A 14,266-nucleotide genomic window follows, 5' to 3' on the forward strand; every position below is an offset into this window, starting at 1 on the left:
AGCAGACTTAGGGCTTCGTCACGCGCTCCTGCTCCACGCGTGACGAGCTTGGTGGGATCGGGCGGGAGAGACGAGAAGGCGGGAGGCACGTTTGTCAACCTGCCTGCAGCAGTCTTTTCCGTTTCCTTTAGGCCAAGCGGGGCAAGAACGAAACCTGGAAGACGCGCGAGGCAAAACAGAGCAAAAATGTATGAAGGAAATGAAAGGAAACGCTTACCTCTTAGACAGGTTCTCTGTTTGGGAAAGGGTAAACAAATTGAGAGGGAAGGGAAAGGGGCTCTCCCCCTCCCTTTCACGCCTGAAATCTTAACATATTTTTTTTGCAGCCAGAGGTGGTGGCCTGTACGGGTTTATTTAGTTCAGAATTATTTTTTATTTTGTATGCCCCTGGGCCTTTACAAGAATTCTTATGCTGTCAACAACGCGCCTGTTCACAGTCATATCTTTTCCATTGCTGCTTCGAGGTGTAAAACAAATGTTTCCAGCCACAGGTATTACACAATAAACGCAAACTCGAGGCACAGCCCCTTTCTATTGTCATTTTCCACATTAAAACAAAAGATCTAATTCGCCGCATTCAGGACACTTCAACAACTACAAAACATCGTAAAAAAACCTCCATGTCACAGCGGTACTTTTGCTAAAAAGTATCTTGGAGAAGTTTAGTTTGAGCATGTTGGTTTTTTTGGGCTGTGTGTTTCTTAGAATTCGTTTCGTTTCAACTTTCAGCTTCGCTTTTATTATGTGAAATTCATTTTAACTGTCGTCAACTTTTAAAAACATAATTACATAACTCAAACATATACCACAATGTGAAACCACAAATTACCTAGCCAAAAAGAGGGTGCATCCATATCGTCAAAACATTTTCTGTCCATTGGGTTAAGCAAAACGTCCCTACCTCCCGGACTAACTGCTTGAAAAGAATGTCGGTGAACAATGAGGACACTCACTTATAAACACAAAATCTGGGGGATAATTTGTGGCATTTGAAGCCCCCATTTTAATGCCTTCCTTGTTTTTAAAACTTGGAGATGTAGACTGATTTTACTGCAGAAGAACAATAACAAAGGCCAATCTCCCAGTTGGTTTGTTAGCTCATTAGGCTAGAGTGCTCCACCGGTAGCTCAGAGACTCAAATTGTGTAAGCCCAAAATTTGTTCAGGCTTTCTTTACGCAACTGCAAAAGAGGCGGCAATAACTGTAAAGATCTTTACATTTAATTCTGCAATTATTCATCCAAAATTTCTAATGATATTCAACATTTGATGGGCCATTTCGTAGGGTTCGAAGTTGCTGTTTGAAAATGAACAGATATGACACCGTTTCAAACATAACCGACGAGTCCTGTTCAAACAAAAGTACCTTATCTTGTTCCTTTGAAATAGACATATTTTTTTATACTCTGACTAATACAGCTCTGTAGGCCAAGAATTAAGCTTAAGCAGCAAGGTGGTTTGAAGGTACTGAAAAATGGTTTTTTAAAACTACATTCAAAAGATAGTAACGGTTTTAATATGTGCAATAGAAACAAAGACAACAACTGCAAAAAGAACAAAACAAAACAAGCATCGAATCTGACGTGAGACTGTTTTTATTAAAAAAGACTTACACGACATTTTACCACGTCTAGTAAGACTCCAATTAAAAATCAAAGTTTTACAATATTATACAGTATAGTTTTCCTTAAAATGTACATCTCTTTTTAAAAAATGATTCCTTGCCTATAATATTAATCAAATTGCTTCTCGGTGTTATTTGCAGAGCATTAGTGCTGGTTACTCGCGTCCAGGGTCTTGACCGTCTTCAAAATGGAGAATGTTAAAACCAAGTAATTTCTAAAGGTTTGCATCCGCGTTTGTTTTACAATCTACAAATCTTATCCAAATAAAAAAAAATTGCATCGCCGTCTATGGAACAATATATTCTAGAATATTTGCGTGTGTGTGCGTTGACGCCCTTCTTCGACGCCGCCATTTTGAGCACAGAGAAGACACTGGATACGAAATTAGGCTGTTGTTTACATGGTTTGTCACGCACTACCCGTTCGTTTGAGGGGCTACGTGGCAAGCCAAGAAAGGTAGAGAGTATTTAACGCGCTGCACTAAAAGCAAATAGCCGGCAATTGATTTGTTAAAATAAAAACTATAAATAAAAATTTAAGCCCTCACAATACATCAAGACATTTTTGTTACAGTCCAGATACTACACCATACCTGTGTCACGGAACGCTATGTTTAGACACTGCGTGACACAGATTAAGAACAGTAAAGGAATTTCGATCCCCGAACTTTTCACGAAGACAAGTAACCACAACAATGTGAAACAACAACCATGAAATAACAACGCCTGTTGCTTAGACATTCAAAATCCTACCCTGGGTCATCTTAGCTGATTTTTCAGACACGGTTGCCACAGTCATCAATTTAAAACATCGCTCATTTACCTGATAGAAGTAAAATTTCCCTGACCAGAATGTAAGATATAGTAGCGGCCTCCAGCCTCCCCATGTCCTATTATGAAAATATTAAGTTTTTACCTCTACCTTGAAAGTGACGGTTATACAACCTTGAGATATAGTGACCTGAAATTCTTCTTTCAGCGGCATTAAATCAGTGATGTCAAAACTGCAGTTTTCCCGAATCCTTGCATAATTTTAATTTTCCCTGACTGAAAATAACATTTCCTGACCTATAAGAATTATTTTTCCTTGACCATTTCCTGACCTGTGACGACCATGTCTGACAGTAAAAAGAGAGATTTTAATCTTCTTAGGTTAGAGAGTGATCGCTTTTTCTTAAGAGGGCACAAAGAGCTCACATTGGAAAAGAGTGGTAGCATGGGAAAAAAGTGGCCGCCCCTTAGAGGGGGTGGAAGGGGAAGCGGGAAGGGGGAAGGGGGAAGAGACGCAAAAATTAAGATCAGTAGTTGAACAATGTCAAAACACAAAACGACATCTCTTTCCACAGTGAAAATCCCACAAACTTTTGAAAAACCCTCTCCGGATCCCAGGCTATCACTCTAGGTGAGCTATTCCCTACTATAACAAAGAACACACATTATAAACGATGGAAATTACGTAATTGAAATACACGGAAGGATCTGGCACCAAATGTACCACAAACCAAAGCGTGCGTCATTCCTTTACGCGCGATATAACCATACAATAATGTGTGAACTTTGGAAGTTCTCATCTTAAGACTTGACAAAGAGCTATTACCCACTGTATAATATATTTTCCCCAATTTTTTTTCCCAGTTTGCCATTCAATAAATAAATAAACCATCGTATTTCTCCCAAAAAGTAAACTTCTTTCAAAATGTACTATTTTTCATAACTTTTTCAAATGCCTGTTATTACAGTCATTCTTTCCATCTGGTGGTGGGACCCTCTGCTCACATAGAAAACCTTGGAAAAGAGACTGCAAATGCTAAAACTTTAGAATAAATAAATAAAAGCAAAAACGCGGGAACTAAACTTTAAAGTCGAACAATTGGATCAACCGTTTCAAACTCTAACCCTTTAAGTCCCAATGGTGACCAACATCAATTTTCTCCTAGCAAAATCCATACATTGTCAAGAGATAAGGTTATGAGATTTAATAAAATGATAAACTAAGAAAAAATGCCTTGATCGTTTACCAAATTCTCTCAACACATTCTTTAATAAAATGTATAGAGAACAGTTTGGAGGATTTGTATGTGCGTCAATTGGGGCTTAAAGGGTTAAGGCGGCTATGTCACGAGGATATTGCTTCTTTTACGGTCAATTCTGAGCTAAAGTCGTTACTTAGTATCTTCTTCCAAACACAAAATCCTCCTGTAGAGTTATGGAGAAGATATCAAACAAATGCTACCAGGGACAAAAATAATTTTTGGCGATTTTTGCAGGCATAGCATTAAGACTCGTAAAAGCTGGCCCAACCTTTCTAAGTTTCAATCCATATCAATCCTTGCCATCTGTTGCAACAGACAACAGAAAACAGTTTCATTGCCTTAATATAGTCTTAAATAACAAAACTGGACCATTATTTTTGGCATTCAGTTGGTACGAAAAACGTTTTAGCAGTTTGAAAGGATAGCAAAGAGCGTGACATAGCCCACTTAACGTCATAACCGGTTCCTTCCTAGGAGAGGTTTCTCTAGTCTGCTACACAGTCTCCTCCCCCCTTGTGGGGAGGAGCGTTGCGTGACGACTCTAAAAACGGGCTATGTAGCAGACTAAGATATCTCACGACACGAGAAAAATGAAAGGAAGGGGGTCTCTCTCTTTCCTCTTATTTTTCTCTCACCGTCAGTGACTTCTATTGGCAGGGAAAATAACTGAATCTTCTGACCAACGTAATTATACCTTTACCTGTGATCTCAACTGTTTCTTCTGCTCAACTAACAGAAAAAGTTAAAGTCATAAAATTGTATTCTAGAATTGCAAATGAGCGTTAACAAGCCCAGAAAAGATAAAAATTAATAAAATTCTCGATGATACTACAAAGGTCTTACTACCCGTAAAAATTTTCTAAAATAATCCAGCTATGCTCCTTTTGGAGATAAGGAATGGATAACAAAAGAAGTATGATAGACAGTATGTCGAAGAGAGATTAAAAATAAACTGAAAAAATATATGGTGATATATGGCCATTAAAACTGAAAGAATGACAGATAAAAACTAAAAGAATTTTTTTTTCATTTTTAAACCAATAAAAAGCCACAAAAACCTTGTGACACCGCATAGGCAAATACGCTCGTCTCGAAACGTCTCCACAAAAACTTTAAATTCTGACTGTATATTAAATACTTCTTTAAAAGGTTTATTTTACCCAATAACCTTGACGCCGTTTTGAGGGAGTTAAGCAAACTCAGGATCCCATCATTTGGCCAGGAAATTTAAATGTTCTACAGGAAGGTCTGCATCAAGACACGTATATAACTAGGTCTACCTATTTTAGTTTCGCTTCGAAAACGTGAGCTTCGGTCCGTGTGACTGTGCACGGGAATTCTTAAGTTCTCACTGTGCTTGCGTAACTCCCCTTAAACAGATACGTCGTAACAACTCCCTGTGACTAAACCACCTCATCTTTCTTCCCAAATATCGATCCAGTGAAACCACACCTGACCTTTTTTTGCTTGAAAGAAATCAAAGACAGGAATAAAAGGCAGAAAAATGTAGCTTTCAGGGAAACTGCCCTCCTGCCCCTCCCATAAGCCAACATTTTGCCTTGGGTGAGAAGTAAGTGTTAACTTTGAGTTAGGGGAGGGCTAGGTCGGTAGTTTCGCAGCAAACTACATTAATCCAACTGCAGAAGAACATGCATGGAAGAACCTGTAGCTGTGCGCCCCCATCTGCAGGAGAGATTTAGTTCAGCAGCTGCCTTTGCAAGTGCATGCGCGTTTTTTGAAACAAAACGAGGGAAGTGATATTCTTTGTTGTCATCCCGGTTTAAGGCGCTACCTTTATGAGGGCGTCTTCCATTGGACAATAGACTCCGCTACTGTATGGATGCCACAGACGCAATCGGGACTTGATGGGAAGCGGTATGTCGGAACGGGACTGGTCGGGATAGCCCAGGGGTATGGTCGACGACCCTCCGTTCTGTGCTAACCCCTTCAGTTGCTAACCACCGGGCTTTGTTGTACACAAACTCCCACCATGGGAGATTCATCCCCCGTTGAATGCTGATGAACATAATCCCTGCGATGTCCCAATGGAAGTCCCCTCGGATTCGCCAACGAATTTGGAATAGTCGTTGAGGATCCCACGCAATTTACCTCGTGTTCCCCTGGATTAAGCGATAAATTTGTCGCAGAGTAGTTCAGCTGTGTGAAGGCTTCTGGGGGAAGCACTCCCCCTCCGACTGCCCCATGCGGCTCGACAGTCATTGAATTACAAGACGAAGATGATGAGTAATTCGATGCAGTTTCTGAGCTGCAGTACATTCCTCCGCCAATACCGAAATCCCGCCCCTGGCTTCGTCCTGCGTCAGCACTATGCAAAGATGCGTTAATAGAGGAAGAACTGTACGCGGACGAGCCATCGCTATGTGCGACAGGCAAAGTAGAAGTTTGTTTAAGTCCATGAGTGGCGATTCTTGAATCAGAATTATTACAAGTTCTCTCTGTGTTTCGCTTAAAATTCGAAGAAATGCCCGCGCCCGCGTTGCTCCAAGCCTGCGGTCCTTTTCCACCGGGACTGTCACATTCCATAGCTGATGACGTGACAGTACCGTGGTTGGTGGGGTCTGAGCATGCGCGCGTACCAGCGCTGGAAGAAGCAGCGCTGTTTGTGCTCGCCCCAACAGTCCTGTTCGTCGTTCCGCCCATGGCGGGTGAAGAATTAGCAGAATGAGAAGTGTTTGTGCTTTCGTCGGCAGTCTTTTTGAAGAAGCAATGTTGCAAAGCTTGGTAAGGCGCTATACGCGCCTTGGGGTCAAATTCTAGCATGCGCAAAACAAGGTCTTTGAATTTTAAATAGTCCTGGAGCGAGTGCCCAGATTCTCCCTGTCTCCGCCCTCCCGGGCCACCTGTCTCACATCCTAAAACATCGTGGAGCTTCCGTGTTCCGGGGGGTCGATATTCCTTGGGGAAAACACAGTTTTTACGTAAATTATAGTCTTCTAGGAAAACCAGACCCTAAGCAGACAGGGTCTGTGGATAATTCTTCTTACACGAATAGGCTGGGAAGCAGTCGTTTAATCCAAAGCGCCTGAGGCGCGACAAAGCTTAACCTGTGAATACAGCCTTCTCTCCTTGCTCCCTGATGCTAGAAACGACTCTGGCGGGGAGGAGCGAGGAAAGAAGGTTGTACTCGCTGGCTAGAGAAAGTTTGAGGCAGAAAAAAACGGTGGAGATGGAGGCAGGGGTTCAAGAACCCTAACCTGTGAGCAAGCTCTTAAATGAGAGAGCTTGCTTGCAAACGAGCAAAACCATCTTTAACTGTACACTTCGAATGACTGAACCGATTTGTTCACGACAAGATGAACCCGTGTGAGCCGACAGGACGTATCGGAGACATGGGATAGACATGTCTCCTTTCTTCAGGATTTACAAGGAGAAAAAGTCATGCTTTACAGAGCAGAAATACAGTAAAATCTGTATCTAAGCACGACCACTACGGGGCCATACGCTTGAAGGCTTAACTACGTGTGATCTCCAAGAGAGGATACGAGACAATTCGGTTCTGTGATCTCTTCTTTTTCTCCATCGAGATAAACAACAAAAAGCGTGGAATATCGCTTTTCGCGTGGACACACAACGCTTGCAACGCATCAACAGGAGTCATAACGACTGAAGAAAAAGTATATGAAATAAAAACAACATTTGCTTACCTTCTTTCCGTCTTTGCTACTCTTACAGACGTAGCTGCCATCTGCCAATCGATCGAAAAACTTTCTAGCCTTGGGGGCACCCTCTAGCATGTGTTTCGGTGGAAGGCCCAAAACCTCCACAATTTTCATCATTTGATCAAACTACAACAAAAAAAAGCAAAGTGAACAATTTGCTCCATTTGAAAGCTTTTAACCGGCGCTGAGAGACTCGAGATAAACGTGATGATGTTTTCTGTCATAATAGTCGCCATGAAAGCGGAACTTTCCTGTCAGACTTTTAAAGAAAACACTTCATGTTCTGATTGTGACTAGAATGGATACCTCTCACCTCCTACATGGCACATGGCATGAGTTTCAAATCCCGGCGTCGCCGCCATATGTTGGTTGTTTCCCTTTTACCTCAGGCTACTTCGGTTTTCCCCTCTCCCCAAAAACCAACATTTCCAAATTCCAGTTCGACCAGGAATCAGGTAGACCAAGAACCACTTCGTGGATGTGCTACCTCTAAGTCATTATTTATTTCTTCGTTTAAACTCTGCAACTCTGTTCACATCGAATTTATTCGCCGCTCTTCTTTCTTGTCGGTCTTAGCTTATAATCTTTGGCGGGAGGGAGGGGTTAAATTTTGTGTCACAAACGTCCCCATTTATTTTTACCTTGTAATTCTAGTGACTATTTTTAGCTTTCTTACTCTTTTATATAAACCATAGTATGATTGTAATTTTTAGATTTACTATCGTTCTGACGTACTATCTTGTAAATTAATAATGACTGTCACTTAAAAGCCCTCTTTACCCTCTTTAGGGAGTGTCATTAAAGTTTGTATGATATCGTATTTATTATCCGTTTATTTATTTACTTATTTGTTCACACAGTAATTTTCAAGGAGTTATAATAACTCCTCTAGTGGGGCTAATTTAACTCTTTACAGTGGAGTTATTTTGGGGGGAGTTATTTAACTCCAAAAACTCTTTTTCAGGAGTAAAAGTGACCCCAGATATTGAGGAGTTAAAATAACCCCAAAAAAGGAGTTATCCTGTACCTAAAATTTTTACTCTCCTTTCAGAGTTAAATTAACTCCAAAAAGAGTAAAAACAACCCATGTAAGGAGTAAAATTAACCCATTTCGGAGTTATTTTAACTCCAGACTGGGAGTAAAAAGAACTCTTTTTCAGGAGTAAAAATGAACCCAAATTCGGAGTTAAATTAGGAGTTAAAATAACCCCCAAAAAGGGGTTATCCTGTACCTAAAATTTTTACTCAATTTTTGGAGTTATAATAACTCCCTCCAAATTACGGTGCAATTTTTATTAGTACTTCATGTAATTCTCACCTCGTTCGCCCCACTGAAGAGCGGTTCTCCGGTATGCATTTCCACAAGAATACAACCCAAACTCCACATGTCGATAGCGAGATCGTAAGGTACACCAAGAAGCACTTCTGGTGAGCGGTAAAACCGGCTCTGGATGTATTGATAGATCTGCGTACAAAGAAAGCACGTATTAGAAAGAAGCTTGAGGTTTAACCACCATAAAACCTTCCACTGACTGTTTACAGTCCACTATTTTTCCGTAAGATCCTCTAGATTCTGGAACGCTCATAGTTACTGCAACTATCTTGGTTTCAAATGCACCAAGGGGAAGCTCGCCTCCTAACATTTTGAAACCACGATGAATAGACCGCCCGCAACGCGACGCGCTCGGTCTCGGCGATCTTACGGATAAATAGGGGAGTGTGAACAGTCTAACTTCACAACGTTCCTCTTATATTTCGAGTTTTTAAGGGAGTTGCAATCAATTTACATTTGAATGACACCTTGTAACAGCCTTCATGTACGAGTTACAAGCGAGGTAAAATTATTTTAACGCGTCCATTCACGAAACAAATTGTTGATAACTTTGCGAAGTAGAACGCCACTGAGCCTATTCTAAGCGTGTTCACAATTACGAAAGAAATTTTTGATTAGCTTGCGCAGCAAGGGATTTTGCTTTATTCAGCCACGAAGCGGAAGACTCTTCAATGCCGCCAAAAGGCTTGCCAGGCAGACTAAATGTCGATTTTAAATTGTTAGTTCCTCCAAGACAACTCATCACAAATCAATTGAAGTTGTATAAATAGAACACGTCTCATGAAAAGTAATATCTTTAGAACACTTGTCTGTCGTGTCAGGGTAACAAAGTTGACAGCTGTCAAATAGGTGCCTTAATTTAAATAATAGCAATAATAATATAAAATAATAATAATAATAAATAAAATAATTTATTTCTCGCGCATTACATGAAAATCTCGATGCTCTTTCAATATGAAATCGAGACCGAAAAATTTAACAGAAAATTGCAAAAATTCTAGATAATTAAAAAGTACTGATTCAAACTATTATACAGGCTCGCAATAAATAGAAGTTTTAAGCCTGGTTTTAGATGACTAAGCAGACGCGGGGATCCTCACATCAAGATAGCCTGCGTAGCAGGCGATAGGAAGTAAATGAGCGCAAGAAAGAACGTGCGCGTGTCTCCTTCTCGCGCGCGCGTTTTTTCTTGCGCCCATTTAATTCCTAGCGCCTGCTACGCAGCCTACATCAAGAGGAAGATTGTTCCAAAGGTCAGGTGCGCAAGATGAAAACGCGTGACCACCATAATTCTATGTAATTGCCATTTTCTTCAAGCTGAGCTTCAAAAGTGAAATGTAAACAGGAATAACCAATTATGAAAATTGACCCCGCAGGCCAAAAAAAGTTATTCCTCTTCAGTTTATGCTAAAGGAAGAGGTAACTGTACTACATTATGCCAGGAAGTTGACGTCTTCTTTTAAGAACGCACGTTACTTAACTAACTTTTATCCCAAGCCCAGTTTAAACCAAACCGTCGACAGTGGCAGGCTGCAAGGATTATTCCTTCGATGAAATCAATTCGTAATTCGTTCAGGTTTTATTTTATTCTTATCTTCCATTACTCGGGAATAGTAGTGTCGCCGAACAGTCTGACATGAAAAAAAATAGCTAGAGGCAATTATGAGTCAGATGTGAACATTTATTTTTTGGCTATATTTCCAAGTATCGCAGAGTGCTTTGACCTTTTATGAGAGGAAATAATTGCACTGGGGTCTTTTATTAAAAGATCAAGAGAAATGAAGTGAAAGAAGAGGAAGTTAAAACACGCTCTCTCTCAACATTTCAGTTTTTAATGTTCTTGAAAACCGAAAAACAACATTGAAGGAAGGAAAATTAATAGACTGTCATAGTTTTTATTTAGTCAAAAACAGAGAAATTTCAGGAGAGAAAAGAAGTCCAAACACCTTTCTTTAATCAATAATGCAAAATGTGTGGTGGAGCCAACAATATTATACCGACAAGTTAATTTGCATAGATTCTAGACACTTTTCAATTAAAACGCAGCTTGGTTTGTACGGTGCGACTGAAGGGATTGGTGGAATCGACGGGCAGTTGTTCAAATATTGATGACTATTGTTTTGCTTGTCCTGTATGGCATTGTTCTAGACTATTGTCTTTACAATTCATTATAAATCAGCTGTCATTAAAACACGAGTTGGCCTGCGGAGAATATTCGCTTTGATATTGAAATGTGTTTCGCCTCTCGCTCGCTGTTTCCCGCGTAGTTTTTAGCAGTGTTATTAACAAATTAATTTCTTGAAAGTCCTAGCCTCCACCGCTTTGCCCTGGCATCTCTACATGGATTATTTCACATTTGAAGTCTTGTAAAAATAAATCTAATTTCGCCCAGCCTGCACAGATATCTACCTCGATATTTCATTGATTTTCTACGGCTAAATGACAGGTTTATGAATGGGAGATCGCCTTCTTATACCATCTCTTACCGTGAAATATAAGCTTGCTTGTAATGTGCCATAAAACTCTCTAAAATTAAGTGCTACGCATGAGGTGTTGTGTGGAAAGAAATCCAACATTTTCTGCCCGAGACAACAACCAAATGAAGCCTGCAATTTAACTCTTTTTCTTGAACTGAACTTATTTCGTCACCCCTGTTTTCGTGCAGATTAAGGGTAACGTGTCAAATCTCAAACATTTACCGTAAACAAACTCCAGCATACAAGGTTTATGAACTGCCTTCCATTCACCATGACAAACAAAGAGTAATTAAAATAACAGTACGAGGCCAATACGCAAATATTTGCATCTAAAAACAAAAAGCTCACTCCACCGAAACAAAGCATGCATTAGTATTGACATTTTTCATGGTTGCCACTTGGAATCGAATTCGGGCATAACCAATTTCCTCGGGACGGACATGATAGCACCTCAAATGCATTTGCTACGGCCCTTGAGAAAGCAACCGAAATTATCCCAAGGCGTTTTTTATCCAACACCAAAACCCAACAGACCGTGGACGGAAAAAACATAAGGTAATGACAAGAAAGTATAAAAGGGGGCGGTGGTAGGGGTCTTTTCCCGAACTATTTTGTGCTTTTTCCACACGACTACATTTAATAGTTCTAAAGTTCGCGTAAGAATGCAAACTAGCGCATTTACAGTTTCCGTTCACATGCAAAAGGTTCTTAAGGGGTTAATACACTCTCGTGAAGAAAGCAGTAAACTTCCTCGTAGACCTTGTCTTAGAAACAACTAACTCAATTATTTTTAAATGCTCTTGTCTGTAAATTTAGCTATTAGACTTAAGAATTTAGGCCTTATGTATCTGTAACGCCTAGAAAACAAAACTGCCCTTTGCTTGAAAAGATCAGCACATTTTAACCGGACCATGGCATATAAAAATTACAGACCTTATAGAGTTGTTCTGATCAGTTTCTGATTATGAAGGGTTTAAAGGATTTTTAAGGACTACCCAAGCTTACTTTTCTACCGAATAATTTGACCCGTCACTCGTGTGTAGGTCAAAGTAACGCAAAAGCTAACAAAAACAATGACCTAACCCCTCTCCGCCTGAACTACTGATATTTATTGACTAACTTATTGGTACTTAATTTCGCGGGTCTTTAATTTCGCATTTTTCGCGACTGCAAAAAATTGCCAAAATAAAGACCTGCGAAATTGAAGACTCATATAGAAAATTCAAATCGCAGAAAAAAGTAGTAACTTATAATAGCAACAAACTACATCATATCTATCGAAAATATAACTTGTTAACTGCTTTTACTGGTAAGCTCCGTTTTGTATCTTCAGTAAGTGAAATAGCGTTAATTTGTGAAGTTTTTACACTTTGTTTTTCCAGTTTACCTTGAGATTTGGAAACTTTCAGACTCTTTTAGAAAATAAAGTGAAGCTGAGAACGCTTAAATCGAGAATATTTCGCATTTGCGTGTTAAAATCGCGAAAATAAAACCCCGTGAAATATTCTCTCGCAAAAATCGCGAAGCTAAGTGCTAATAAGACAGTCTCTTATTACGCACCGAGAGTACAGAACAGCTTTCCCCATGGCATCTATTATGCTTTATCTCATGCCATGCATAATACAGCCAATCAGAAAGTTAAAACACGTTGCATATTCTGCGGTACCCATCGAATTGTGTTCTGAAAAAATCCCAGTGATCTTTGCAGCCTAATCATTTTGCCGCCGAAAACAGAGCAGATAGCGACAAGCAATACTGGTCATTCGACAAAAATATGCCGGGAGGGACTTTGTATAAAAAGGAAAAAACCCGAATTTTAACTTTCATTTCGACTTCTTAGAAGGGCAAGTTGCAATATAAACAAAAACAATCAGGCTATAACGGACAAAGTAGTCAACGAATTTATTTGAGCGATAAAAAAACAAACCAGTTAACCAGTGTTGCAAACACCGAGTTGGAAACAAAGAAAACCAACCATATTTTGAAACAGAAGCCTAACTGAAACCCGCCAGAAACACACGACAACCGTCTTTTGTCCTTTTCATGACGATGCAGGTAAACTGAGCAGGCAGAGGTGAGTAGTCAATACAAACTTGATTCATTGACAAGCTGTCGATCAATTTTGGATGTTCTTGGTTACAGATTATATATTTAGTATTAAAAGTGACTTTTCATTGTGTTCACTTCTGATGTAGATGTTTCTTTACATCGTAATTATGAGTAGCATGGAATAAATTTAATTAGTTATGCAATACTTTCACGAAGTATGACCACTCGTGACTTGGCGTTTTTTTTGCATAAACACTCGACTAAAGGCTTGTGTGTACACACGTACAATAAAAAAGACTGCTAGCAGTATGTAAAAATTAAGTCAATCAAGGGATATTTCACGACAGTATAACAACTTCCGGTAAAGGTTGAGGGAGTAAGGGAAAGCGGGGGTGCCGGGAACGGAGCCTTTTCGAGGGAGACATACGGAGAGGTATAGAACACAAGCTAACAGCGAGAAAGAAGTTTCTATTCTTTAAAAAAAAAATAGAAAAATGAAGTTAGAGGCTCGTGGTCTATTCAAAATGAAATGCAAGAAGGTTAAAAGCTCTGCACATCCGCTCCCCCCCCCCCCCCCGGGTGGTAAACACACTCATTGTCCCGTCTATTATAATATACAGATTTGGAATCACGTTTGCGGCAACAGTTTTCCGACGACTCCTGACATTCCTCAAATTACGAAATAAAAACTGTCAAAAACAATTCTTATGGATGAAACTGGCATGAATCTACTCATTTCTGTGTAGAAATGATGAATAGTAAACGACAAGAAAAGGAAAAACATGGTCACGCGGTAAAGACTGACGTTTGCGTAATGTACGTGACACTACTTGCTGTGTTATAGCACTGTGGTTTCAGCTGGACAATTAAAAACTATCAATACTGCTTAAAAGGCAGCCAGTTGAAGCTAAAAAGCTTTTATATTTAGACACTATGTCTTGCTAAGAAGAGGATATCGAAGTCTGTCAGCGAAATGCTTTAGTTTTAACAGAAGTGAGTGCATTGTGGTTGGCGTATTACGAGACACCACTTCCAAATACATATTACTATATCTCTTCATCTAGAAAAAAA

The 14,266-nt window shown here is 39.8% G+C and overlaps 1 protein-coding gene across 1 annotated transcript in view; it reads right to left on the minus strand.

Annotated features, from left to right (window-relative positions):
• Positions 1–1,578: 1,578 nt before the first annotated feature.
• LOC140951075 (dual specificity tyrosine-phosphorylation-regulated kinase 1B-like) overlaps positions 1,579–14,266 on the minus strand; it is a 29,615-nt gene continuing 16,927 nt past the window's right edge. The window contains exons 7-9 of the mRNA XM_073400297.1: positions 8,655–8,801; positions 7,322–7,462; positions 1,579–6,572 (exon numbers count right to left, since the gene is read on the minus strand). Coding sequence (XP_073256398.1) covers positions 5,604–6,572; positions 7,322–7,462; positions 8,655–8,801 — 1,257 coding nt within the window. The 3' untranslated portion in view covers positions 1,579–5,603. The remainder of the gene's footprint in view (positions 6,573–7,321; positions 7,463–8,654; positions 8,802–14,266) is intronic.

The sequence above is a fragment of the Porites lutea genome, chromosome 10 (genome assembly GCF_958299795.1).
Source record: "Porites lutea chromosome 10, jaPorLute2.1, whole genome shotgun sequence".
NCBI classification, from domain to species: domain Eukaryota; kingdom Metazoa; phylum Cnidaria; class Anthozoa; order Scleractinia; family Poritidae; genus Porites; species Porites lutea.